Below are 27064 nucleotides of genomic sequence, written 5' to 3'. Positions count from 1 at the left end.
TTGCCAACTTGTACTTCCCAAGCGCTTAGTACAGTGCTCTGCACACAGTAAGCACTCAATAAATACAATTGATTTATTGATTGACAGGAAACTTATCTGCTAATTCTGTTGTATTGTACTCCCCCAAGTGCTTAGTATGGCGCTCTGCACATAATAAGCACTCGATAAATGTGATTGATTGATTGATAGCCTGTTATCGGGGTGGATGTGCTTCATCTGAGCTGGCTTTGTTTGGAACACCTGACTCTGGAGGTGGAAATTAAGGGTGCTCAGTGTTCTGGGCTTGCTTAGTTCCAGAGAGAAAGCATTTTCAGTGTTTCAGTGTAACAGCCAAGCCGAGCTAAGCTTCAAACAGAAGAGCGCTGCTATTCCAGAAGGCCGAGATTGCAGAAAAGCCCGGGAGCCTGCCGAATAATTGGGGAGAAAAGACTTGCTCGAGTTTCACATCAAAGGCGATAGCTCTAGAGGCTCGGGTACAGACCAGCATTATCCTAATGTAATTAGTTGGGCATGTGGGATTCGATTTCCACCTCTGATTAGAGAAGGCTTCCACTCTGAGGCTCCAGTTGACAGCAATTGAAATGCAATTAGTCCTTTTCATTCGAAGGTTCGGAAAGTCGAATTTTAGGGGAAGCTTTTCAGGACTCAAGAAGAGAAGGGTGCCACCCTTACCCTCTTCCAATTTCCTATTCATCCTTATCCATGACCGCTCTTGGATAAGGATGCTATTCTCAGACTAAGTGAAGTTATCAGGGTAAAAAATAAAGGAAATGGGTTTGGTGTGTCTCTGGAGGCTCCAATAACAGTTTCAGATCTTTATTGAGTCTCACAGTCCTTATCTCATCAACTGCCTGTGATATGGAAAATAACATTCAGTAGGAAAGAGTGCTTCTTAATTTAACTGAATTACAAATCAGTGCTTAATGACACTGGAGTGGGGATAGCTTGCAAAACGTGATAAATGACACAGATCTAATTCTAAAATGATGTTAGCATCCATTTGTAAGGGCATTACTGAAAATTAGAATGTATCTGGAATCTGAAAGTCGGGGGAAGAAATATGTCATCCTGGTGTTTAAAAATTATGAACGCTAAGCCAGAATCACAGATCTCTCCTGCTTGTTTGTCCCCTCTGTTGAAGGGTAAGCTCTTTGCCAACAGTCCCCAGTCAAACCCCAAAGTGGTAAAATTCCTCCTTGGGAAGCCTGGGTATTTATTAAGCATGAAAGTTGTGCCGAGCACTTTGCCAACTGCTTGATAAATAATCAGAGCAGACACAGTCCCCAGCTCACATAAGGGTCATACTTCTAAGAGGTAAGGAGAGTGGGTATCTTACTCCCCATCTTACAAAGTAAAGAAAGGCCACAGACCTGGGTTCTAATCCTGGCCCCTCCCACTTGTCTTTGTGTGGCCGTAGACAAGTCACTTAACCTCTCTGTGCCTCAGTTACCTCATCTGTTCAATGAGGATTAAACCCTCCTTCCTCCGCCTTAGGCTGTGAGCTCTACATGGGCCAGTAACTGTGTCCAAGAATAGCGCTTGAAACATAGTAGGTGCTTATCAAATACCATTTTAAAAAAAATTAAGGAACTCAGAGGGGTTAAGCAGAGAAGCAGCATGGCCCTGTGGATAGAGCACGGGTCAGAAGGACCTGGGTTCTAATCCTGGCTCCGCCACTTATCTGCTATGAGACTTTGGGCAAATCACATAATTTCTCCGTGCCTCATCTGTGAAATGGGGATTAAGATTGTTGTTGTTGCTATTATGTGACTACCCAAGGTCACCTAGCAGGCTGGTGGCCGACTCCCAGCCCCACGCTTTTTCCGCTAGATCACATTTTCATCTCTAGCCGTGAGGACAGTCCTATAAATAGAGACAGCCTTCCCAAAGTGTCCGTGTTTGCCAATAATTTGCCCCAGGGGGTTATTGGGGTGGCCAGTTCTGCAGCCCACCCAGCTGCATGACATGATTGGACAGCCCCCGCCATGTGCCAGCGCTTAGTACAGTGCTCTGTACACAGTAAGCGCTCAATAAATACGATTGAATGAATGAATGAATGCATGACATGATTGGACAGCCCCCACCATGTGCCTGAGGATGGTCCTGATGGATTTCCTTTTGGCTCCCCTCCCTGGTTTGGCAGTTTGAGAACAGCCGTGGTTCTGCCATCTGCTCTGCGACGTGGGAAATTTTTTCTGTTCATTCAGTTCAAAGTGGTCTGATAGTTTGTATGTTAAAAAATAAAATTCCACATTAACCATTTGGACCAGGACCAAACGGTTGCCATCATTAGAGAAGCCGTGTTGCCTTGTGGATTGAGCACGGGCCTGAAAGTCAGAAGGATTGAGTTCTAATTCCGGCATCGCCACTTGTCTGCTGTGTGACCTCGGGCAAGTCACTTCACTTCTCTGGGCCTGTTATCTCATCTGTAAAATGGGGATTAAGACTGTGAACCCTAAATGGGACAGGGATTGTGTCCATCCTGATTAACCTGTATCTACCCCAGCACTTAACTCAGTGCCTGGCACATAGTAAGTGCTTAACACACACTATTAAAAAAAATTATCATCCACTGACACGTACCTGTGGCCGTGGTCTGAATGGAAGCCTCCCTCACCAGTGGAATCTGTCTCTGGGTTTTCCTCCTCCTGCATGATGTTCCCCTCAGATAAGGAGGGAATGGGGAAAGGTGAAAGGACCAAGTGGAAAGAGGTGCTGGGAGGTGGGAAGTGAGTGGGGTCACTGAGAGCTCACAGGCTCATGGAGACTGCTGGTCTAATAATAATAATAATAATAATAATAATAATGGTATTGTTAAGCGCTTACTATGTGCAAAGCACTGTTCTAAGTGCTGGGGAGGTTACAAGTCACCTGGGAAGGTTGGGCAAGTCCCTTCACTTCTCTGTGCCTCAGTTACTTCATCTGTAAAATGGGGATGAAGACTGCGAGCCCCCTGGGGGACACCCTGATCACCTTGTAACCTCCCCAGTGCTTAGAACAGTGCTTTGCACATAGTAAGCGCTTAATAAATGCTATCACTATTGTTGTTATTACAAGGTGATCAGTTTGTCCCACGGGGGACTCACAGTTTTAATCCCCGTTTTACAAATGAGGTAACGGAGGCCCAGAGAAGTTAAGTGGCTTGCCCAAAGTCACAGAGCTGACAGTGGAGCCGGGATTTGAACCCATGACCTCTGACTCCAAAGCCTGTGCTCTTTTCACTGAGCCACGCTGCGGGCTTGGGAGTCAGAGGTCATGGGTTCGAATCCCGCCTCCCCCACATGTCTGCTGTGTGACCTTGGGCAAGTCACTTCACTTCTCTGTGCCTCAGTTCCCTCATCTGTAAAATGGGAATTAAGACTGTGAGCCCAACATGGGACAACCTCATCTCCTTGTGTTCCCCCCGGCGCTTAGAACAGTGCTTTGCACATAGTAAGCGCTTAACAAATACCAACATCATTATTATTATTATTATTTATTATTATTATTATTCTCCAAGTCTAGACTGTAAGTTCATTGCAGGGCAGGGAACGTGTCTACCAGCTCTTTTATATTGTACTCTCCCAAGCGTACAGTGCTCTGCCCACAGTGAGCAGTCAAATTCTATTGATTGATTGGTCTTGAATCCTCTGCTGTTCAGTAGGGACAGTTTTACATTTTCCTTAGCTCTTCGAGGGCCACTTTCCGGCAAGTGCCGGGATGCGAGATTGGTTCCTTTCCAGAGCAGACACCACCTTGCACTTTCACCACTTCTTTTCCCACGTGCTCTTGACACCCAGAAATGGCATGGCCTAGCGGATAGAGCACGAGCCTGAAAGTCAGAAAGACCTGGGTTCTAATCCGTACTCCGCCCCTTGCCTGCCGTGTGACCTTGGGCAAGTCACTTCCACTTCTCTGGGCCTCAGTTTCCTCATCTGTAAAATGGGGATTAAGACTGTGAACCCCATGTGGGACAGGAAACCTGATAAGCTTGTATCTACCCCAGCACTTAGTAGAGTGCCGGACACATAGTAGCCCCTAATAAATGCCATTAAAAAAGAAAGTCTGCCAGGCTGAAAGGTTTGATAGCATAGAGCAGCAGTGTGGCTTAATGGAAACAGCACAGACTTGGGAATCAGAGGACGTGGGTTCTAATCCTGGCTCTGCCACTTATCAGCTGTGCGACTTCGGGCAAGCCACTAAACTTCTCTGTGCCTCATTTACTTCATCTGTAAAGTGGGGATTCACTCATTCATTCATTCAATCGTATTTATTGAGCGCTTACTGTGTGCAGAGCTTGGGAAGTACAAGTTGGCAACATATAGAGACAGTCCCTACCCAGCAATTCATTCATTCATTCATTCATTCATTGTATTTATTGAGCGCTTACTGTGTGCAGAGCACTGTACTAAGTACTTGGGAAGTACAAGTTGGAAACATAGAGAAGTGGTCCCTACCCAACAATGGGCTCACAGTCTAGAAGGGGGAGACAGACAACAAAACAAAACATGTGGACAGGTGTCAAGTCATCAGAATCAACAGAAACAAAGCTAGATGCACATCATTAAGAAAATAAATAGAATAGTAAATATGTACAAGTAAAATAGACTAATAAATCTGTACAAACATATACGGGTGCTGTGGGGAGGGGAAGGAGGTAGGGCAGGAGGATGGGGAGGAGGAGAGGAAAAAGGGAGCTCAGTCTGGGAAGACCTCCTGGAGGAGGTGAGCTCTCAGTAGGAGATTAGGATTAAGACTGTGAGCCTCACGTGGGACAACCTGATTACCTTGTCTCTATCACTGCTTAGAACAGTGCTTGGCACATAGTAAGCGCTTAACAAATACCATTATTATTATTTGTATCATTATTATTGTTATGGTGTGATGAACATACATCTTCTCTGGCTCATGTTTCCCTCCCTTCCACCTTAGGGTGGAAGCTGGACCTGGAGAGGAACTTTTTTCTTCTTCTTTTTTTTTTTTAATCTTTTGGCCGTTTCTCCAGAATTTTCCACTCGAGGGAGCTTGGGAACAGTTCTTGCCCTGGAGATAAGAAATCCCCCTAGACTGTGAGCTGTGTGTGGAACCGGGATTCAATCTGTCTTGATTGTAATCATCTCTTTCCTAGTGCATGGAGCACAATACACTCTTCACATACCATAGTTATTATTAGATGAAAAAAATACAAATAATTGTGCAGATAGCCTCTTATTTTGTAAAGTATTATGTGCTGCCAGCCTGCATTGGGATAGTGATGGTGTCTGGAGTCTTCAAATTCCCTTCGTGCACAGATAATGTAGTCCCGTGACTCATCTGTAAAACAAAAATCTGGGACTTAATAATAATAATAATAATGGCATTTGTTAAGCGCTTACTATGTGCAAAGCACTGTTCTAAGCGCTGTGGGGGATACAAGGTGATCAGGTTGTCCCACGTGGGGCTCACAGTTGTAATCCCCATTTAACAGATGAAGTAACTGAGGCTCAGAGAAGTTAAGTGACTTGCCCAAGGTCACACAGCAGACATGTGGCGGAGCTGGAATTCGAACCCATGACCTCTGACTCCAAAGCCTGTGCTCTTTCCACTGAGCCACACTGCTTCTGTAGGACTTATATCCTATTATACAAAGTGGCTTAGAGTGTACATATTTTAGTTCTCTTTACTTATCTAGATGTCACTTCTGGGTGGGCAAGGCTTTCTGCAGCTGAGGAAGAAGGAGAGCTGCTGAAAGTTTGGTTCCAGCATTTAATCCCCATTCCCAGCACGATCCAGTTATCTTGGCACATCATCCTCTCCTGGCTTGGTGCCACCCCGGATGAGCTTTCTAATAATCGCGGCCACGAGGGCCATCCCGGCCTCCCCCAGGCTGTGCTTACACAAGTACCGTGGGCCGAAGAGATGAGCATTTAAGACAGAAAATCGTTTTCAGCATCTTTCGAGAGCACACCACACCCCCGTGGGACAGATAGTCGTTAATAGAGTAGTTTTATGAATCGCAGGAGGATTGCCAAGGGGTAGGAAGAGGGAGAGTCCAAACCTCCAGGGAGGCAGGGGGCTGCCAGTGTGCTAATATGGTAACAGTCTTTCCAAGAGACGATTCAGAACCCCACCAGACTGTGAGCCCACCTTTTAGACTGTGAGCCCACTGTTGGGTAGGGACTGTCTCTATATGTTGCCAACTTGTACTTCCCAAGCGCTTAGTACAGTGCTCTGCACACAATAAACACTCAATAAATACGATTGATGATTGATTGATTCCCCTTTGGTCCGGCCCCGCTTCAACGCGTGCAGTCTCGCTTTTGGGTGCCTAGTGGCAATCTGCAAGGCTTGGGAACCATTCTAAAGCCAAACTGCCTGTCTGCTGCCTTCTTCCTTTCCCAGCTCCTCTTTGCCATCTGCTCAGCACATGGGAACTCTGGGGAGATGGCCCGGCGTGGGGAGACGGCGGAAAAACACGCCAGGAATGTCTCAACAACAAACGAAGCCTTTCTAGGAATGCAGGGAGCAGGCCTGGATCGCAGGCTCTGGAAGGCTGGAACTGCCCTGTGTGACACACCAAACTAAGTGAACGCTTAACAACAGTAATAAGAATAATATTTGTTAAGCTCTTAGTGTGTGCCAGACTCTGTATTAAGCGCTGGGGGTAGATACAAACTAATCAGGTCCCACGTGGGGTCACAATCTAAGTAGGAGGGAGAACAGATATTGAATCCCCATTTTGCAGATGACAGGACTGAGGCACAGAGAAGTGAGATGACTCGCCCAAGGTTACGCAGCTGGTGTGTGGCAGAGCCGGGATTCGGACCCAGGTCCTCTGACTCCTAAGCCCGTTGGTCTTTCCACCAGGCCACACTGTTGCGTAGTGATTTGGGTCATGTTTTCCTTCCACATTCTTCTAGTCCCCCTCCTAGCACATAATAATAATAATAATAATAATGATGGCATTTGTTAAGCATTTACTATGTGCAGAGCATTGTTCTAAGCGCTGGGGGGAGATACAAGGTGATCAAGTTGTCCCACGTGGGGCTCACAGTCTTAATCCCCATTATACAGATGAGGTAACTGAGGCTCAGAGAAGTTAAGTGACTTGTCCAAGGTCACACAGCAGACATGTGGCGGGGCTGGGATTCGAAACTATGACCTCTGGCTCCAAAGCCCGTGCTCTTGCCACTGAGCCACGCTGCTTCCTGGGGGGAGGCAGGATGGGGCAAACATTTGGGCAGAGGTGGCTATGGTGGAGAGAGAGGGTGAGGCAGGGACAAGTAGCCCACATCCTCCCCCTGGCCTGGAATGCCCTCCCTCCACACATCCACCAAGCTAACTCTCTTTCTCCCTTCAAAGCCCTATTGAGAGCTCACCTCCTCCAGGAGGCCTTCCCACACTGAGCCCCCTTTTTCCTCTCCTCCTCCCCATCCACCCCACCCTACCTCCTTCCCCTCCCTGCAGCACCTGTACATATGTTTGTACAGATTTATCACTCTATTTTACTTGTACATATTTACTATTCTATTTATTTTGTTAATGATGTGCATTTAGATTTAATTCTATTTGTTCTGACGACCTGACACCTGTCTACATGTTTTGTTTTGTTGTCTGTCTCCCCCTTCTAGACTGTGAGCCCGTTGTTGGGTAGGGACCGTCTTTATATGTTGCCAACTTGTACTTCCCAAGCTCTTAGTACAGTGCTCTGCACACAGTAAGCGCTCAATAAATACGATTGAATGAATGAATGAATGTAGTAATAATAATAATTGTGGTATTTATTAAGCACTTACTGTGTGCCAGGCAGTGTACTAAGCCCTGGGATGGATACAAGCAAATGGGTTTAGACACAGTCCCTGTCCCACATTGGGCTCACCTTCTCAATCCCTATTTTACAGATGAGATAACTGAGGCACGGAGAAGTGAAGTGACTTGTTCAAGGTCACACAGCAGACACATGGCAGAGCCGGGATTAGAACCCGCAATCCTCTGACTCTCAGGCCTGTGCTCCATCCACTAGGCCATATACATACTCCCTCATGTCCATCTTCAATATTGTTTTGTTTTATATCGTTTCAGCATTCCTTATCAATTAATCGATGGCATTTATTGAGCACTTACAGTGTTGCAGAGCACCGTTCTAAGTACTTGGGAGAGTACCGTACAGCATGTTCCCTCTCCACAAGGAGCTTACATGTCCATCTCCTGTCCCCTCTTCCCACTGTATTCTTAGATTGTCAACCAATCGATGGCATTAACTGAGCACTTACTGTGTGCAGAGCACTGTACTAAGCACTTTACTGTGCCTTATTATCCCCCCCCACCCCCGGATAGCTTTACCCGGTGCTGCTTAGTTCAGCAGGCATGTAATACCACCACTACATGGCATCTTACTGCGTGGCAACTTGGGTGGTTAAATTGGCGGACCGGGGCGGCCGTAACATTGTCATCAGTAGCATTTATTGGACGCTTACCGAGTGGAAGCATTCTAATAAACACTTGGGTGAGAGCGGCCGAAGCAAAATGTGGAATTCGGGGCCTCAAGAGCTGACAATCTACTGGGATGGGCAGGCGGACAAAAAATATTTACAAATTGTGGGAGCAGGAGGCAGAAAGTAGTGTAAATGTATTGGGAGGAAGCAGGCGAAGTGATCGATCAGTGGTATTTACTGAGTACTTCCTGTTGCTGGGGGTTGCACTAAGTCCTTGAGAAAGCACAGTACAACAGAGTTGGTCAGTGTGATCCTTGGGTAAACACCCAAGTTCTTAGTTGATGCAGGAGGGAGGATAATAGAATAATAGACTATAGAAGTGAACAAAGAATAGATTTATGTGGATAAGTACTGAGGATTAGAATAAAATGTATTCTATTTAGCACTTTCAGGGTGCAGTACACTGTACTAAGCATTTGGGTAGTGCAGAACAAACAAGTAGCACACTCTTAGGGAACGTGACTATCACTTCTGTTATATTGTAGAGCAGCAGCATAGTGAAAAGAGCCCGGGCTTGGGAATCGGAGGATGTGGGTTCTAATCCCAGCTCAGCCGCTCGTCTGCTGTGTGACCTTGGGCAAGCCACTTAGCTTCTCTGTGCCTCAGTTACCTCACCTGGAAAATTGGGATTAAGACTGTGAGCCCCATGTGGGACAACCTGATTACTTTGTATCTACCCCCAGCACTTAGAAAAGTGCTTAGCACATAGTAAACCCTTAAATGCCATAATAGTAATATTCTCCCAAGCACTTAGTACAGTGCTCTGCGCATAGTAAACACTCAATAAATACCACTGATTGATTGATTCCCTACCCACAAGGAGCTTCCTGTCTAATGGGGGAAACAGGCTTGGTAGTATTTACCAACAACAATCAAAATAAAGAATCGAATGTACCAGTGAATAACTGTGTAGGCACATAGGTGCTGAGGATGAGTATAAATTGAAATGGATAATAATAATAATGGCAATATTAACATTATCATTAATATTATTATTATATCATTGCTACATTATTAATAATTATAATCGTTATAATAATTATGTAATATGCGATGTTATATATGACATCACTATAATAATTAATAATTATCACACTATTAATATATTTAATTATATTAATTAATTAATTTATATTATAAGTATAATAATTATTAATAATCACATTATTATTATAACTATTTTTAATAGTAATAATGATGGCATTTATTAATCACTTACTATGTGTGTAAAGCACTGTTCTAAGCGCTGGGGAGGTTACAGGGTGATCAGGTTGTCCCACGGGGGGCTCACAGTCTTCATCCCCATTTTACAGATGAGGTAACTGAGGCCCAGAGAAGTTAAGTGACTTGCCCAAAATCACCCAGCTGACAAGTGGCAGAGCTGGGATTTGAACCCAAAACCTCTGACTCCAAAGCCCGGGCTCTTTCCACCGAGCCACGCTGCTGTGTGGATGGATGGGGCAGAGGGAGCTGACGGGATGCTGGGAATGAATCGGGGCGGGGGGTTGGAGGAAGTGGACTTCCAGAGGGCTGTGAATCTGGGGATGGCGGTGTCCTGTCACATCAGATGGAGAAGGGAGTTCTAAACTGGAAGAAGAGCGTGAGCGAGGAAATAGAAGCAAGAGTGACGAGTGGTCAGGAGGGATGACTTAGTGGAGCGCCCCGAAGCCAATTCATTCATTCGATCGTATGTGTTGAGCGCTTACTCTGTGCAAAACACTGTACTAAGCACTTCTTGGGAAGCTCCTCTTGAGGCGGAAGGCGACGGGTAGCCATTAGGAGGCTTATTAGAGAGAGTGGATCTTAAATTGTACGCTCACCACTTACACCATCCCAATTGTGTCACCACTCGATTTTTTTTTTTTTGACCTAATGGAAAGCTGCCGGCATCAGTCATTCAGGCTCCACACGGAGCTCAGTTTCCCAGCCTGCCACCCCCTCCTCCACCCCGAGAAATCCTCGGGGCATCTTCCACTGAGGGCCACCGTGTATGCCTTCCTTCAGGCCATGAGGGTAAAAATCTCTGGATTCTGACAGTGGGAAGGGACCTCTCAGGGCAGGGGGAAGAACTTGAAGGAAACTTACGAACTTTGCTTCCTGCCCTCTCCACCCCACTGTCTGCACCCTTTCCTTCTCTCTGTTTTCTCCCTCGGGTTAGCATGTCCCCTGAACCCTGTTTGATCTTTCCGGCCTGGGAATCCCCTCACTCCACTCATTTTCCTCTGAATTTCTGGCTGGATATGCTCTTCCCCATCCTCCCTCTCCCTGCTGCCACAGGACAGGGACAGAGAATTCCCTGTCATTTAAATAGACTGATGCTTAAGAATAAAGTAGATTTCAGACAGGAAACCAAAGACCTGAGGAACAGGACACTCGAAAAGCTCATTTTACTTTCTAGCTTCCTGAAAGGGGCATCCCAATCTCTGCACCGTTGGCCTAATTTGGTGACACTCTCCTTCTTGCTTTCTGTCTTTGGCCTCTCCTTCCCCCTGCCTCACACAAAAGTCTGGAATGGCGTGAGACCGCACCATTTTCTGTGCTGGGAGAAACAATGTGGCCTTGTGAAAAGAGCAGGGGCCTGGGAATCAGAGGGCCTGGGTTCTAATCGTGGTTTTGCCGCTTGCCATCTCTGTGATTTGGGGCAAGTCACTTCCCTTCTCTGTGCCTCAGTTTCTTCATCTGCAAAATGGGGGTTCATTCATTGTCATATTTATTGAGCGCTTACCATGTGCAGAGCACTGTACTAAGCGCTTGGGAGAGTACGATATAACAATAAACAGATACATTCCCCGCCCACAATGAACGTCTAGAGGGGGATTCACTACCTGTCCTCTCTTCTACTTAGACTGAGCCCCATGTGATGATCATGGCATTTAAGTGCTTACGAAGTGCCAGGCACTGTATTAAGCACTGGGGTGGATATAAGCAAATCGGGTTGGACACAGTCCCTATCCCACATGGGGCTTATAGTCTCATTCCCCATTTTACAGATAATAATAATAATAATAATAATAATAATAATGGCATTTATTAAGCGCTCCCTTCAAGGCCCTACTGAGAGCTCATCTCCTCCAGGAGGCCTTCCCAGACTGAGCCCCTTCCTTCCTCTCCCCCTTGTCCCCCTCTCCACCCCCCCATCTTACCTCTTTCCCTTCGTCACAGCACCTGTATATATGTATATATGTCTGTGCATATTTATTACTCTATTAATTTTACTTGTACATATCTATTCTATTTATTTTATTTTGTTAGTATGTTTGGTTTTGTTCTCTGTCTCCCCCTTTTAGACTGTGAGCCCACTGTTGGGTAGGGACTGTCTCTATATGTTGCCAACTTGTACTTCCCAAGAGCTTAGTACAGTGCTCTGCACACAGTAAGCGCTCAATAAATACAATTGATTGATTGATTGATGAGGTAACTGAGGCACAGAGAAGTGAAGCGACTTGCCCAAGGTCACACAGCGCACAAGTGGCTGAGTCAGAATTAGAACCCATGACCTGACTTCTAGGCCCGTGCTTAATCCACTAAGTCATGCTGCTTCTCCGTGCTACACCATCTGGGCCAGGGACTTCATCCAAACCGATTATCCTTGTATCTTGCCCCAGCGATTGGCACATAGTAATAATAGTAAGAATAACAATAAAATTTTCCAGCCAGTGTCTGCTGAGGCAGGGAGACCGGAGGTTCCTGGGGGAAATTAGAGCAGCAGATCAGGGATTAGCAAGGCCTGTGGTGTAAAGCCTCACCCCCGAAATCCTGTGCTCTCCCTGGTACCTCGGCATCAAAAAGACATGAGCCCCCCGTTGAGTTTTTAAGTTGTGATTATGAGAGAAAGATGAAAGAGGAGTCGGGTGGGTCTGTCCCCTCTGTTCCTGCAGGTGGTCATGTGAGGGCTTTGGCGGATCTCCGGAGGAAGGGCATTCCGCGGCTTCGGCTCAGGAATGCTTTGCCCACGGTTCTACCTTGCTTTATTCTGACAGCTGCCCAGACAGCTGCTCCATGAGGCCACAGAGTTTTAGATGAGCCGGAAATTTGTAACCCGCGTGCAAATGCCCGACTAGAGTTCCTCGTTTCTCCCATTTGCCCTCCTTTAGGGGCCACCTATGCCCCTGAATCCAAAGCCCTTATTGTGGGTAGGGAACGTGCCTGTTTATTGTAAAATTGCACTCTCCCAAGCGCTTAGTACAGTGCTCTGCTCATGGTAAGTGCTCAATAAATATGATTGCCTGACTGACTAATAATAATAATAATAATATCTGTAGTATTTGTTCAGTGCTTACTATGTGCCAGACATTGTACTAGGCTTGGGAGTAGATTAGAGTCAAGATAATTGAGTTGGGTACAGTCCCTGTCCCACACAAGGCTCACAGTCTTAATCCCCATTTTACAATTGAGGAAATTGAGGCTCAGAGAAGTTAACTGATTTGCACATGGTCACACAGCAGACAACTAATAATAATAATAATAATAATGGCATTTGTTAAGCACTTACTATGTACAAAGCACTGTTCTAAGCGCTGGAGGGATACAAGGTGATCAAATTGTCCCACGGGGGGCTCCCAGTCTTAATCCCCATTTTACATATGAGGTAACTGAGGCTCAGAGAAGTTAAGTGACTTGCCCAAGGTCACACAGCAGACATGTGGCAGAGCTGGGATTCGAACCCATGACCTCTGACTCTGAAGCCCGTGCTTTTTCCACTGAGCCACGCTGCTTGAGTTAGGATTAGACTCCAGGTCCTTCTGATTCCCAAGCCCGTGCTCTTTCCACTGGGCCACGCTGCTTCCCTGTTTGGCTGTAGTTGACCTTGCCTGCCCTCACCTTGGTTATCAGGCTTATAGTGGCATAGCTGTCCTTCATATTCAAAGAGGGTGCTCCCAGAGAGAGGTTTCCAATAAACGCACTCTGGAAAGTGAGTAATAATAAAAATGATTATAATAGTAATTGTGGTATCTCTTAAGATACGTGCCAGGCACTGGGGTAGATATAAGATAATCAGGTTGAACACATTCCCTGTCCCAAAACGAAAACTTGATCCTGGGGTTAGAGTCCCCTCCCCAGGCTCCCCCGCTCCCCCAAGGCCCGGCTGCGGGGAATGATTAACGCGGCCATCAAAAGGGCCGGCCGGCCAGCCGGTCCTGCCCTGTTGGCTTCCGTCTCCGAACTCCGGGCTTTTGGCTCTGGAGATGGAGGCCGGCAGGATGAGGCGCTCACCCCCGCTCTCCATGGGGGGCTTTCTCTTGTCCCATTGCAGTTCTCCAGGGAGCGGCCCGTCATGGACAGGACCCCGGACAGACTGAAGAAGGAGCTGGAGGAAGAGCTGCAGCTCAGTGGGGACCAGTTGCGAAGCCACGCCTGGTATCACGGCCGCATTCCCCGACAGGTACCGCTGCCCTAGTCGGCCGTCTCTCTGTCCGTCCGTCCATCTCATCTCAGCCAAGCCAAGGAGTGGCGTTTTCGCCCCTCACTGAGCCACGTGGGCTAAGGAGACTGTGAGCCCACTGTTGGGTAGGGACTGTCTCTATATGTTGCCAATTTGTACTTCCCAAGCGCTTAGTACAGTGCTCTGCACATAGTAAGCACTCAATAAATACGGTTGATGATGATGATGATGTAATAATAATAACCGTTGTATTTGTTAAGAGCTGAGTCAGCTGGGCTAATGCTGATGTAGTAACAATAATTGTGGTATTTGTTAAGCGCTTACTATGTGCCGGGCACTGTACTAAGTGCTAGGGTGGATAACAAGCTCATCCGGTTGGACACAGGTCCCCGTCCCACATGAGCCCCCTTTTCCCTCTCTTCCTCCCCATCCCCCCCGCCCTACCTCCTTCCCCTCCCCACAACACCTGTATATATGTTTGTACAGATTTATTACTCTGTACATTTTACTTGTACATATTTATTATTCTATTTATTTTGTTAATGATGTGCATTTATTTATTTATTTATCTTGTACATATCTATTCTATTTATTTTATTTTGTTAGTATGTTTGGTTTTGTTCTCTGTCTCCCCCTTCTAGACTGTGAGCCCGCTGTTGGGTAGGGACTGTCTCTATGTGTTGCCGACTTGTACTTCCCAAGCGCTTAGTACAGTGCTCTGCACACAGTGAGCGCTCAATAAATACGATTGATTGATTGATTTAGCTTTAATCCTGTTTGTTCTGATGTCTTGACACCTGTCCACTTGTTTTGTTTTGTTGTCTGTCTCCCCCTTCTAGACCGTGAGCCCACTGTTGGGCCCACTGTTGGGTAAGGACCATCTCTATATCAATCGTATTTATTTATTGAGCGCTTACTGTGTGCAGAGCACTGTACTGAGCGCTGGGGAAGTACAAATTAGCAGCATATATGTTGCCACATTGTACTTCCCAAGCGCTTAGTACAGTGCTCTGCACACAGTAAGTGCTCAATAAATACGATTGAATGAATGAATGAATGGAGCTCCCAGTCTCAATCCCCATCATTACAGATGAGGGAACTGAGGCCCAGAGAAGTGAAGTGACTTGCCCAAGGTGACACAGTAGATAAGTGGAGTCACAATTAGAACCCATGACCTTCTGACTCTCAGACCCGTGCTGTATTCATTCATTCATTCGGTCATATTTATTGAGCGCTTACTGTGTGCAGAGCACTGTACAAAGCACTTGGAAAGTACAATTCGGCAACAAATAGAGACAATCCTTACCCAACAACAGGCTCACAGTCACACTTTCTCCACTACACCATGCTGAGGAGCTTACAGGAGGAGCTTCTCCCCCTTCTAGACTGTGAGCCCGCTGTTGGGTAGGGACTGTCTCTATGTGTTGCCAACTCGTACTTCCCAAGCGCTTAGTACAGTGCTCTGCACACAGTAAGCGCTCAATAAATATGATTGATTGATTACAGAATTGCCTGTCAGCCTAAACCAATCACATCCCCATGGAAGCGGGGCGGGGGTGGGTATTGTGTAACCCACAAAATTTGTGGGTTACTGCTGTTTTGGGTGGGTGGTGGTTATAACCATTCATTCATTCAATTGTATTTATTGAGTGCTAACTGTGTGCAGAGCAATGTACTAAGCGCTTGGGAAGTACAAGTCGGCAACATATAGAGACGGCCCCTACCCAACAACGGGCTCACAGTCTAGAAGGGGGAGACAGTCAACAAAACAAAACATGGAGACAGGTGTCAAAATCGTCAGAACAAATAGAATTAAAGCTATGTGCACATCATTAACAAAAGAAATAGTAAATATGTACAAGTAAAATAAATAGAGTAATAAATCTGTACAAATATATGTACAAGTGCTGTGGGGAGGGGAAGGAGGTAGGGTGGGGGGGATGGGGAGGAGGAGAGGGAAAAGGGGGCTCAGTCTGGGAAGGCCTCCTGGAGGAGGTGAGCTCTCAGTTGGGCTTTGAAGGGAGGAAGAGAGTGTGGTTATGTGAGATGAGCCCCAGCTCCCGTCCTAGCTCTGCAAATCTCTCACATTCTCTGCCTCTGTCTCTCTGTCTCACTCTTTAATAATAATAATGGTACTTGGTAAGCGCTTACTATGTGCCAAGCGCTATTCTAAGCACTGGAGTAGATACAAATTGATCAGGTTGGACACAGTCCCTGCCCCACATGGGGCTCACAGTCTTAATCTTCCCTTCCTCACAGCACCTGTATATATGTATATATGTTTGTACATATTTATTACTCTATTTTACTTGTACATATCTATTCTATTTATTTTATTTTGTTACTATGTTTGGTTTTGTTCTCTGTCTCCCCCTTTTAGACTGTGAGCCCGCTGTTGCGTAGGGACTGTCTCTATATGTTGCCAACTTGTACTTCCCAAGCGCTTAGTACAGTCCTCTGCACACAGTAAGTGCTCAATAAATACAATTGATTGATTGATTAATCCCCACTTTTACAAATGAGGTAACCGAGGCCCAGAGAAGTGAAGTGACTTGGCCAGGGTCATACAGCAGACAGGTGGCAGAGCCAGCATTCGAACCCAGGTCCTTCTAACTCCCAGGCCAGTACTCTATCCACCAAGCCACGTTGCTCTTCTTTCTCTCTGTCTCTCTCTCTTTTTCTCTCTGTCTCTCTCTTCCTCACCCCACAAGGTAGGTTCCCGTCAGCCATGGCTGAGCTTCCGGGGCCCCAGCAGCAGGAGGGACATTCATTCATTCATTCAGTCGTATTTATTGAGCACTTACTGTGTGCAGAGCACTGGACTAAGAGCTTGGGAAGTACAAGTTGGCAACATATAGAGACGGTCCCCACCCAACAACGGGCTCACAGTCTAGAAGGGGGAGACAGATAACAAAACATGTGAACAGGTGTCAAGTCATCAGAATACATAGAAATAAAGCTAGATGCACATCATTAACAAAATAAATAGAATAGTAATAATAATAATAATGGCATTTGTTAAGCACTTACTATGTGCGAAGCGCTGTTCTAAGCGCTGGGGGGATACAAGGTGATCAGGTTGTTCCACGAAGGATCCCCATTTTACAGATGAGGTAACTGAGGCCCAGAGAAGTGAAGTGACTTGCCCAAAGTCACACAGCTGACAACTGGCAGAGCCGGGATTTGAACCCGTGACCTCTGACTCCAAAGCCTGTGCTCTTTCCACTGAGCCACACTGCTTCTCTGTAAATACGTACAAGTACAGTACAATACGTACAAGTAAAATAGAGTAATAAATCTGTACAAACTTATATACAGGTGCTGTGGGGAGTGGAAGGAGGTAGGGCGGGGGGATTGGGAGGAGGAGTGGAAAAAGGGGGCCCAGTCTGGGAAGGCCTCCTGGAAGAGGTGAGGACAGGAGTGAAGACACCTGCTCAGGCACTTCCCCATAGCCCCCATTTGTCTGAACGGTGTAAGTATTTTGTGCGTGATCTGCATCAGGGCAGTGAGCAACCACGGGCCCTTGGGCGTCATCCAGAGCGGTGCCAGAGAGTCAGTGACCACGGCTGGTGGCCTGCAGCCATTCTGCTGGGGGCTTGGTAGCCAAATCCACGAGCAGAGCCTGTGGCCCTTATAAAGCAGCCAGTCAAAAAGCACTCCTGCTTTTGGCGCTTTTGGCCAGCCACTTTGAAGTAGCCCCAAATCAAGTCACGAGGACTTGACCGAGGCTCATCCGCTATTGACGACTCCGTCATCATGCGGGGAAACGGACGGAGGAAGGTTTGGCATTTTATTATGTGTGCGGCTTGGGGGGCTAACTGGCAAGCCCAAGGGGCTGCCATGACGGCTGCCCACTCCCGCTAATGCTTGGGTGGTCAACGGGCAGAGCTCTGTGTTGTCCGCCACTGAAAACCACAGCTCTGCCTGGGCACCTCCCTGTGGAGGGGCTGACCCGCAGCGGGGGAAGAAATGGAGGCCACTTTCATTTCCCACTTCCTCACTGCACAGTGACCTGGCTGCTATTGTTTCCACTTCCCCACTGCACATGGTCTCATCATTTCCCACTTCCCCACTGCACACCGGCCTGGCAGCGATTGCTTTCCACTTCTCCATAGCACATAGGTTTATGTGCTTCCCCTTCCCTTCCCTTCCACTCCCTCCCACTAATGCTTGGGTGGTCAATGGGCAGAGCTCTGTGTTGTCCACCACTGAAAACCACAGCTCTGCCTGGGCACCTCCCTGTGGAGGGGCTGACCCGCAGCGGGGGAAGAAATGGAGGCCACTTTCATTTCCCACTTCCTCACTGCACAGTGACCTGGCTGCTATTGTTTCCACTCCCCACTGCACACGGGCTCATCATTTCCCGCTTCCCCACTGCACACCAGCCTGGCAGCGATTGCTTTCCACTTCCCCGTAGCACATAGGTTTATCATTTCCTACTTCCCCACTGCGCAACAGCGTGGCTGCTGCTGTTTCCCTGCACTGGCTCATCGTTTCCCACTTCCTCCCTGTTCACTGGCTCGGCCGCTGTCATTTCCCACTGTGCGCCGGTTTCTTGCTTCTGACTGCTGTCATTTCCCTCTTTTTTTTCCCAAAGGTATTTGTAAGCGCTTAATATGTGCCAAGCACTGTACTAAGTGCTGGGGTAGATGTAAGATGCCCCCCAAGTGCTTCCCCGCTGTGCTCTGGCTCAGTATTTCCTGCTTCCTCACTGCACTTCTCAAAACTGACAGCCATTTCCTATTTTTCCACTATGCGCTGGTTCGACTGCTGTTGTTTCTCACTTAATAATAATAATAATAATAATAATAATGATGGTATTTGTTAAGCGCTTACTATGTGCCAAGCACTGTTCTAAGTGCTGGGGTAGGTACCAGGCTATCAGGTTGTCCCACATGGGGCTCACAGTCTTAATCCCCATTTTACGGATGAGGTAACTGAGGCACTGAGAAGTTAAGTAACCTCCCCAAAGTCACACAGCTGACAAGTGGCGGAGCCGGGATTAGAACCCACAACCTCTGACTCCCAAGCCCGGGCTCTTTCCATTAATCCACGCTGCTTCTCCAGTGCGCCCTGGTTCGTACTAGCCCGAGCAACCTATCTGTTCTCGGACTGATGGGAGCAGCAGGCCAGCCTCCGGTCCAGAGAGGCGGGTATTCCGGAGTGGGAGGCCCCCCCTGACCTGGCTGGCTCCATTCATTCATTCATTCAATTGTATTTCATTCATTCAGTCATATTTATTGAGCGCTTACTGTGTGCAGAGCACTGGACTAAGCACTTGGGAAGTACAAGTCATTCATTCAGTCGTATTTATTGAGCGCTTACTATGTACAGAGCACTGGACTAAGCGCTTTGGAAGTACAAGTTGGCAACATATAGAGATGGTCCCTACCCAACAACGGGTTCACAGTCTAGAAGGGGGAGACAAGTGTCAAAATCGTCAGAACAAATAGAATTAAAGCTATATGCACATCGTTAACAAAATAAATAGAATAGTAAATATGCACAAATAAAATAAATCGAGTAATAGATCTGTACAAATATATATGGAGGGGAAGGAGGTAGGGTGGGGGGGATGGGGAAGAGCAGAGGAAAAGGGGGGCAGAGCACTGTATTCAGCACTTGGGAGAGTACAGTACAGACATGTTCCCTGCCCACAATGAGCTTGCAGTCCAGAGGACGGAACATTTTTCCACACCTTCCCCTCTGACCCCTGAGCCCCTCTGAATAATAGTACTAATTGTGGTATCTGTTAAGCGCTCACTATGTGGCAAGCACTGAAACAAAGTGCCAGGGTAGATACAAAGTAATTGGATTGGACACAGTCCCTGTCCCACATTAGGCTCACAGTCTTAATCCCCATTTTACCGGCAAGGGAACTGAGGCCCAGTGAAGTGACGTGACGTGCCCAAGGTCACACAGTAGATGAGTGAATTGCACTTTCCAAGCACTCAGTACAGTGCTTTGCCCACAGTAAGAGCTCAATAAATACGATTGAATGAATGAGTGGTGGAGCGGGGATTAGAATCCAGCTCCTTCTGACTCTAGACCCATCCCCTACGCACTAGGCCATGCTGCTTCCCTCTTGCTTCCCTTATCCAAGTCATGACACCCCATCCAAGGCCCTCACTCCGGACCCTACTCCCAACTCTCCACACTTCATTCATTCATTCATTCAATCGTATTTATTGAGCGCTTACTGTGTGCAGAGCACTGTACTAAGCGCTTGGGAAGTACAAGTTGGCAACATATAGAGACGGTCCCTACCCAACAGTGGGCTCACAGTCTAGAAGGGGGAGACAGAGAACAAAACCAAACATATTAAAATAAAATAAATAGAATAAATATGTACAAATGAAATAGAGTAATAAATACGTACAAACATATATACATATATACAGGTGCTGTGGGGAGGGGAAGGAGGTAAGGCGGGGGGGATGGGGAGGGGGAGGACCGAACAAGTAGCCCAGTAGAGCCCAAGTAGCCCCACTACATAGTCAGAGAAACCCCAGTCCTTTGCCAGAAGCAGAAGACAGTGTGAAAAATAACAACAGTGATGGTATTTGTTAAGTGCTTACTATGTGTCAAGCACTGTTCTAAGCACTCAGGTAGATACAAGTTAATCAGGTCTGACAGTCCCTGTCCCACATGGTGCTTAGTACGTTGCTCAGCCCACAGCAAGCGCTCAATAAATATGATAGACGGACAGATTGGTGCTCTGGTCTAAGTAGGAGAGGGAACAGGTATTGGATCCCCATTTTACAGAGGAGGAAACTGAGGCACAGATACCTAAAGTGACTAGCCCAAGCCCACACAGCAGGCAACTGGCAGAGCCGGGATTAGAACTCAGGTCCTCGGACTCCCAGTCCCACGCCCTATCCACTAGCCTGTGCGGCTTCCCTAGTAATGAAAGCAATGACAAACAAACGGAAGGAAATGGGAAAAGCAGCGGCAAAGATAATAATAAATAATGATGGTATTTGTTAAGCGCTTACTATGTGCAAAGCAATGTTCTAAGCGCTGAGCATTGTGGTGATGGTGGTGGGCAGTCATATTTATGGAGAGCTTATGGTGTGGAGAGTGTTTATTAAGTGCTTGGGAGAGTACAATGTAACAATAAGCAGACACATTCCCTGCCCACAGTGAACTTATAGTCTAGAGGCTATAGTCTATAGACTATAGTCTATAGTAATAATAATAATAATGGCATTTGTTAAGCGCTTATTATGTGCAAAGCACTGTTCTAAGCACTGGGGGAGATACAAGCTGATCAGATTGTCCCACGTGGGGCTCACAGTCTTCATCCCCATTTTACAGATGAGGTAACTGAGGCTTAGAGAAGTGAAGTGACTTGCCCCAAGTCACCCAGCTAACAATTGGCGGAGCTGTGGTCTATATGTTGCCAACTTGTACTTCCCAAGCGCTTAGGACAGTGCTCTGCACACAGTCAGTGCTCAATAGTAGGGACCGTCTCTATATGTTGCCAATTTGTACTTCCCAAGCGCTTAGTACAGTGCTCTGCACACAGTCAGCGCTCAATAAATACGATTGAATGAATGAATGAATACGATCAAATGAATGAATGGAGGGTAGAGAGGTGTTCATCCTTGCAACCGACATGGTCTTCACCTCTCAGGTCTCAGAGAGCCTCGTGCAACGAGACGGCGACTTCTTGGTCCGAGACTCCCTCTCCAGCCCCGGGAACTTCGTCCTGACCTGCCAGTGGAAGAACGTCGCCCAGCACTTCAAGATCAACCGGACGGTCCTCCGACTCAACGAAGCCTACTGCCGCGTTCAGTATCAGTTCGAAATGGAAAGCTTCGACACCATCCCCGGGCTCGTGAGGTGCTACGTGGGCAACCGGAGGCCGATATCGCAGCAGAGCGGCGCGGTCATCTTCCAGCCCGTCAACCGGATCCTGCCGCTCAGGTGTCTGGAGGAGAAGTACGGGGTTCCGCCCGTCCGACGCAGAGAATGTGGCCCCTCGGAGGGGAGGCCTGAAATGACGAAAAGACTGAGCCTCAGCATGAGCCCCGGGCAATCCCGGGAGCAGAGTTTTAATCTCCCAAGGTAGGTGGAAATCTGCGGTCCGCCGGGGCCAACTGGCCAGTGTCCGGGCTTTGGAGTCCGAGGTCAGGGGTTCGTATCCCGGCTCCGCCGACTGCCGGCTGTGTGACTTTGGGCAAGTCACTTCACTTCTCTGGGCCTCAGTTCCCTCATCTGGAAAATGGGGATGAAGACTGGGAGCCCCCCGTACACAGCGGCATGGCTCAGTGGAAAGAGCCCGGGCTTTGGAGTCAGAGGTCATGGGTTCGAATGCCGGCTCCACCACATGTCTGCTGTGTGACCTTGGGCGAGTCACTTAACTTCTCTGAGCCTCAGTTCCCTCATCTGTAAAATGGGGATTAAGACTGTGAGCCCCAAGTGGGACAACTTGATCACCTTGTATCCCCCCCAGCGCTTAGAACAGTGCTCTGCACATAGTAAGCGCTTTACAAATGCCATCATTATTATTATTATTATCACCTGATCACCTTGTAACCTTCCCAGCATTTAGAACGGTGCTTTGCACACAGTAAGCGCTTAATAAATGCTATCATTATCATTATTCATGTCATTGGGGAAGCAGCGTGGCTCAGTGAAAAGAGTCCGGGCTTGGGAGTCAGAGGTCATGGGTTCGAATCCCAGCTCTGCCACTTGTCAGCTGTGTGACCTTGGGCAAGCCACTTAACTTCTCTGGGCCTCAGTTACTTCATCTGTAAAATGGGGATTAAGACTGTGAGCCCCAACTGGGTCAACCTGATCAACTTGTATCCCCCCCAGCGCTTAGAACAGTGCTTTGCACATAGTAAGCACTTGACAAATACCACCATTATTATTATTATTATTTGGCAGAGTTATGGTCACACAAGGCTCAGAGCATCTGTCTTCCAGGCTCTTAATAGTAGTAGTAATAATGATAATGATGGTATTTGTTATGCAGTGTGGCTCAGTGGAAAGAGCACAGAGTTTGGAGTCAGAGGTCATAGGTTCAAATCCCGGCTCCACCAATTGTCAGCTGTGTGACTTTGGGCAAGTCACTTAACTTCTCTGGGCCTCAGTTCCCTCATCTGGAAAATAGGGATGAAGACTGGGAGCCCCCCGTGATCACCCGATCACCTTGTAACCTCCCCAGCGCTTAGAACGGTGCTTTGCACTCAGTAAGCACTTAATAAGTGCTATCATTATTATTATTCATGTCATTGGGGAAGCAGCATGGTTCAGTGGAAAGAGCCCGGGCTTGGGAGTCAGAGGTCATGGGTTCGAATCCCAGCTCTGCCACTTGTCAGCTGTGTGACCTTGGGCAAGCCACTTAACTTCTCTGTGCCTCAATTACTTCATCTGTAAAATGGGGATTAAGACTGTGAGCCCCAAGTGGGACATCCTGATCACCTTATATCCCCCCAGCGCTTAGAACAGTGCTTTGCACATAGTAAGCACTTAACAAATACCACCATTATTATTATTATTATTTGGCAGAGTGATGGTCCCACAAGGCTCAGAGCATCTGTCTTCCAGGCTCCTAGTAGTAGTAGTAATAATGATAATGATGGTATTTGTTAAGCAGCGTGGCTCAGTGGAAAGAGCACAGACTTTGGAGTCAGAGGTAATAGGTTCAAATCCCGGCTCCACCAATTGTCAGCTGTGTGACTTTGGGCAAGTCACTTAACTTCTCTGTGCCTCAGTTACCTCATCTGTAAAATGAGGATGAAGACTGTGAGCCCCACATGTGACAACCTGATTACTTTGTATCTACCCCAGCGCTTAGAATAGTGCTTGGCACATATTCATTCATTTATTCATTCAATCGTATTTATTGAGCGCTTACTGTGTGCAGAGCACTGTACTAAGTGCTTGGGAAGTACAAGTTGGAAACACATAGAGACGGTCCCTACTCAACAGCGGGCTCACAGTCTAGAAGGGGGAGACAGACAACTAAACAAAACATATTAACAAAATAAAATAAATAGAATATGTACAAATAAAATAGAGTAATAAATACATACAAACATATATACAGGTGCTGTGGGGAGGGGAAGGAGGTAAGGTGGGGGGGTGGGGGGAAGAAGGGGGAGAGGAAGGAGGGGGGAGAGCCACGTAGTCAGCAGGATTTGAACCTGCGCGGGGAAACGCGCTTCAAGCGCTAGTACAGTGCTCAAGCACTTAGTACAGTGCTCTGCACACAGTAAGTGCTCAATAAATATGATTGATAAATACGATTGATGAAACCCCAATGGATTTCTAGTCCATTGCCTTAACCACTTGGCCACAACTGTAAGTTACATAGTAAGCGCTTAACAAATACCATCATTATTATTATTATTATGAAGCATTAGAACCCAACACAGACAAATAAAGCAAAATGGAAACAAAATGAGTAGGGCGCTGAGACTAGAGGAGCAGAATTTCAGGCTCCTTGGGGCTCCGAGTTCAGGGCATACCTGCAGCTTTTGGTGGGCAATTGTTTTCCTCTATAATAATCCCTCTTGGGTGCTGTCGATTTAGGCCGAACTGAGGCAGAACCATGATAGGCATCTTACCTAATACCCCACAGCACGGGACGACTTCTGTAGCCTCCCGGCTTCTGCACTCTTACATCTTTCCACAGTACTGTGGTTTAACCCTAGGGATTCAAAAGAATTCTCCTTAGAAGCCACACACTCAGTTACCCTCTGACGTGGGATTGCCCCAAGATAAGGGTAAGGATTGCCCCTCTCTAGCACGTGCTTCTAAACTGGCACCAGCCACAGGCCCGCAACCGTTTCTGCCAAGGTTGCGTTTCATGTTCTGTCCAAAGAAAAACCACAAGTTATCGGAAGAATGTTCCTTGATTCCCCATTGATGCTTTATGCAAACTGTGTGGTGAAAGAACTGGGTGGTTGTAGAGATAGGCTCCCCGGTTTGATTGCATCCAACTATTAACTGAGACCTGGAAGAAAATTTAAAAGGGAAATTCAGTAATTTTCAGTAATGGATTGTTAAGGAGCTGTTTGTGCTCTGCACAAAGTAAGCACTCAATAAATACGATTGATTGATTAAGTAGAAATTCAAGGGAATGGAGACGCACAAATGTAAAGTCAAGCTAATATGCATGGTCTAGACCTGACTGTCCCCTAATCCGGCCGGCTGGGGGACTTTCAGCAAGTCACTTAACCTCTCTGGGCCTCAGTTTCTTCATCTGTAAAATGAGGGTGATAATACTTGTCATTCCACTCCTAACAGGGTGAGGGTAAAATGAGTTAATTGATGTCCCAGTGCTCTGGGAAAATAAAAGCTCTCTATAAATATCAAGATGTTATTATACATAATAAAAGGAGGGGCGTAACGGGAGACAGACATGGCAGAGGTTTCTAGTGAGCTGGTTCTGCCTGATCTTGTTATCTTGTTGCTATAGCATCATTTATTAGGATGATGCCATTTATCTGCTGCGTGACCTTGGGTAAGTCACTTGCCTTCTTTGTGTCTCAGTTCCCTCATCTATAATATGGGGGTTCAATACCTGTTCTTCTTTCTATTTTAGTCTGTGAACCCCACATGGGATCTAATTATCTTGTATCTACAGCAGTAGAACAGTGCTTGTTGTGTAGTAAGTGTTTCACAAATACTATTATCGTTGTTATTATTATATTTATTGAGTTATCAAGCACTTCCCTGAAAGCTAGATTAGATACAAGATAAGACCATCTGTCTCACAAAGGGCTCACAGTTTAAAAAGTAGGAAAAGTAACTATCTTCTTTCCATTTTACAAAAGAGGAGACTGAGGCACTTCATTCATTTATTCAGTCGTATTTATTGAGCATGTACTGTGTGCAGAGCACTGTACTATGCGCTTGGAAAGTACAATTCGGCAACAAATAGAGACAATCCCTGCCCAACAACGGGCTTACAGTCTCTGCTCACAATGAGTTTTCGGTCTAGAGGGGGAGACAGACATTAATCTAAGCAAATAATTTATAGATATGTACCTAAATGCTGTGGGACTGAGGGTGGGATGAATATCATATACCCAAAGGTCACAGATCCAAGTGCAGTAGCTTTTTCCTCTCCCCAAAATATGAAAAGAGACAACGAATCCAAGAATCCATAGTGGAATATTTGGGGCTTCACGTGGGAAATGAGGACTTTCTGCCCCCTTTCTCGTATTCACCACAGGCAGCTGATCTCATAATGTCTCGAGTCAGGGAATACATTGAAATCATGGGAAGATTTTTCCAACAGTGGCACTTCATTCATCTTAATAATGATGGTATTTGTTAAGCGCTTACTATGTGCCAAGCCCTGTTCTAAGCACTGGGGTAGATACAGGAGAATCAGGTTGGACACAATCCCTGCCCCATATGGGGCTCACAGTCTTCATCCCGATTTTATAGATGAGGTAACTGAGGCCCAGAGAAGTTAAATGACTTGCGCAAGGTCACCCAGCAGACATCTTGTGGTCCAACACTCGAAAGGCGCAGGTGCTGCCCACTTCTTTCCAAACTACCACCCCCACCCCGCTCCCCACTTTTCCCTCTCCTCCCCCCCAGCCCTCCCCCTCTTCACTTCCCCCCCCCCCCCCCCCCCCCCGGTCCCCCAAAGCTCGGGATGGCCTCTCGGTATGTCCCACGTTGACCTCAGCGGAGCATCATCATCATCAATCGTATTATTGAGCGCTTACTATGTGCAGAGTACTGTACTAAGCACTTGGGAAGTACAAATTGGCAACATATAGAGACAGTCCCTACCCAACAGTGGGCTCACAGTCTAAAAGGGGGAGACAGAGAACAAAACCAAACATACTAACAAAATAAAATAAATAGAATAGATATGTACAAGTAAAATAAATAAATAGAGTAATAAGCACTTATTATACAACCAGGTGACATGCCAGCCCCGGTTCCCGGATGGCAGGATTTGGTTTTTTGCTGTGATCCCTGCTCGGTGACTCAAATAACACTTTCCCCGAGGCTTCCTTCCACTCCCTCCCACCACTGGGGCCAACAGGAGGCTGCCTGGTGCCTACGGGCAGCATAGACGCGATTTAGCCGGGGCGGAGTTTGGGACGGATGTTCTTATTTGCTTTATTCTTTATGTCCTGATTCTCTGGAAGGTAGGAAAGGACTTTGCTCCCTTCTGCCGAGCACACTGGGCTGGAATTATACACCGTTCCAGGTTTCTGGGAGGCCGATTCTCACTTGGAGGGGAGAG

At 46.9% G+C, this 27064-nt stretch overlaps 1 protein-coding gene across 2 annotated transcripts in view; it reads left to right on the top strand.

The window, feature by feature from the left end:
* The window catches only part of BCAR3 (BCAR3 adaptor protein, NSP family member), a 197540-nt gene that overhangs the window by 136013 nt on the left and 34463 nt on the right, over window positions 1-27064 (top strand). For both annotated transcript variants that reach the window (XM_038745805.1, XM_038745806.1), the window contains 2 exons: window positions 13708-13836; window positions 21473-21906. In XM_038745805.1, the coding sequence (XP_038601733.1) occupies window positions 13708-13836; window positions 21473-21906 (563 nt within the window). The remainder of the gene's footprint in view (window positions 1-13707; window positions 13837-21472; window positions 21907-27064) is intronic.

Source organism: Tachyglossus aculeatus, chromosome 4 (assembly GCF_015852505.1).
Source record: "Tachyglossus aculeatus isolate mTacAcu1 chromosome 4, mTacAcu1.pri, whole genome shotgun sequence".
NCBI classification, from domain to species: domain Eukaryota; kingdom Metazoa; phylum Chordata; class Mammalia; order Monotremata; family Tachyglossidae; genus Tachyglossus; species Tachyglossus aculeatus.
This window is presented reverse-complemented; position numbering and strand designations above follow the sequence as displayed.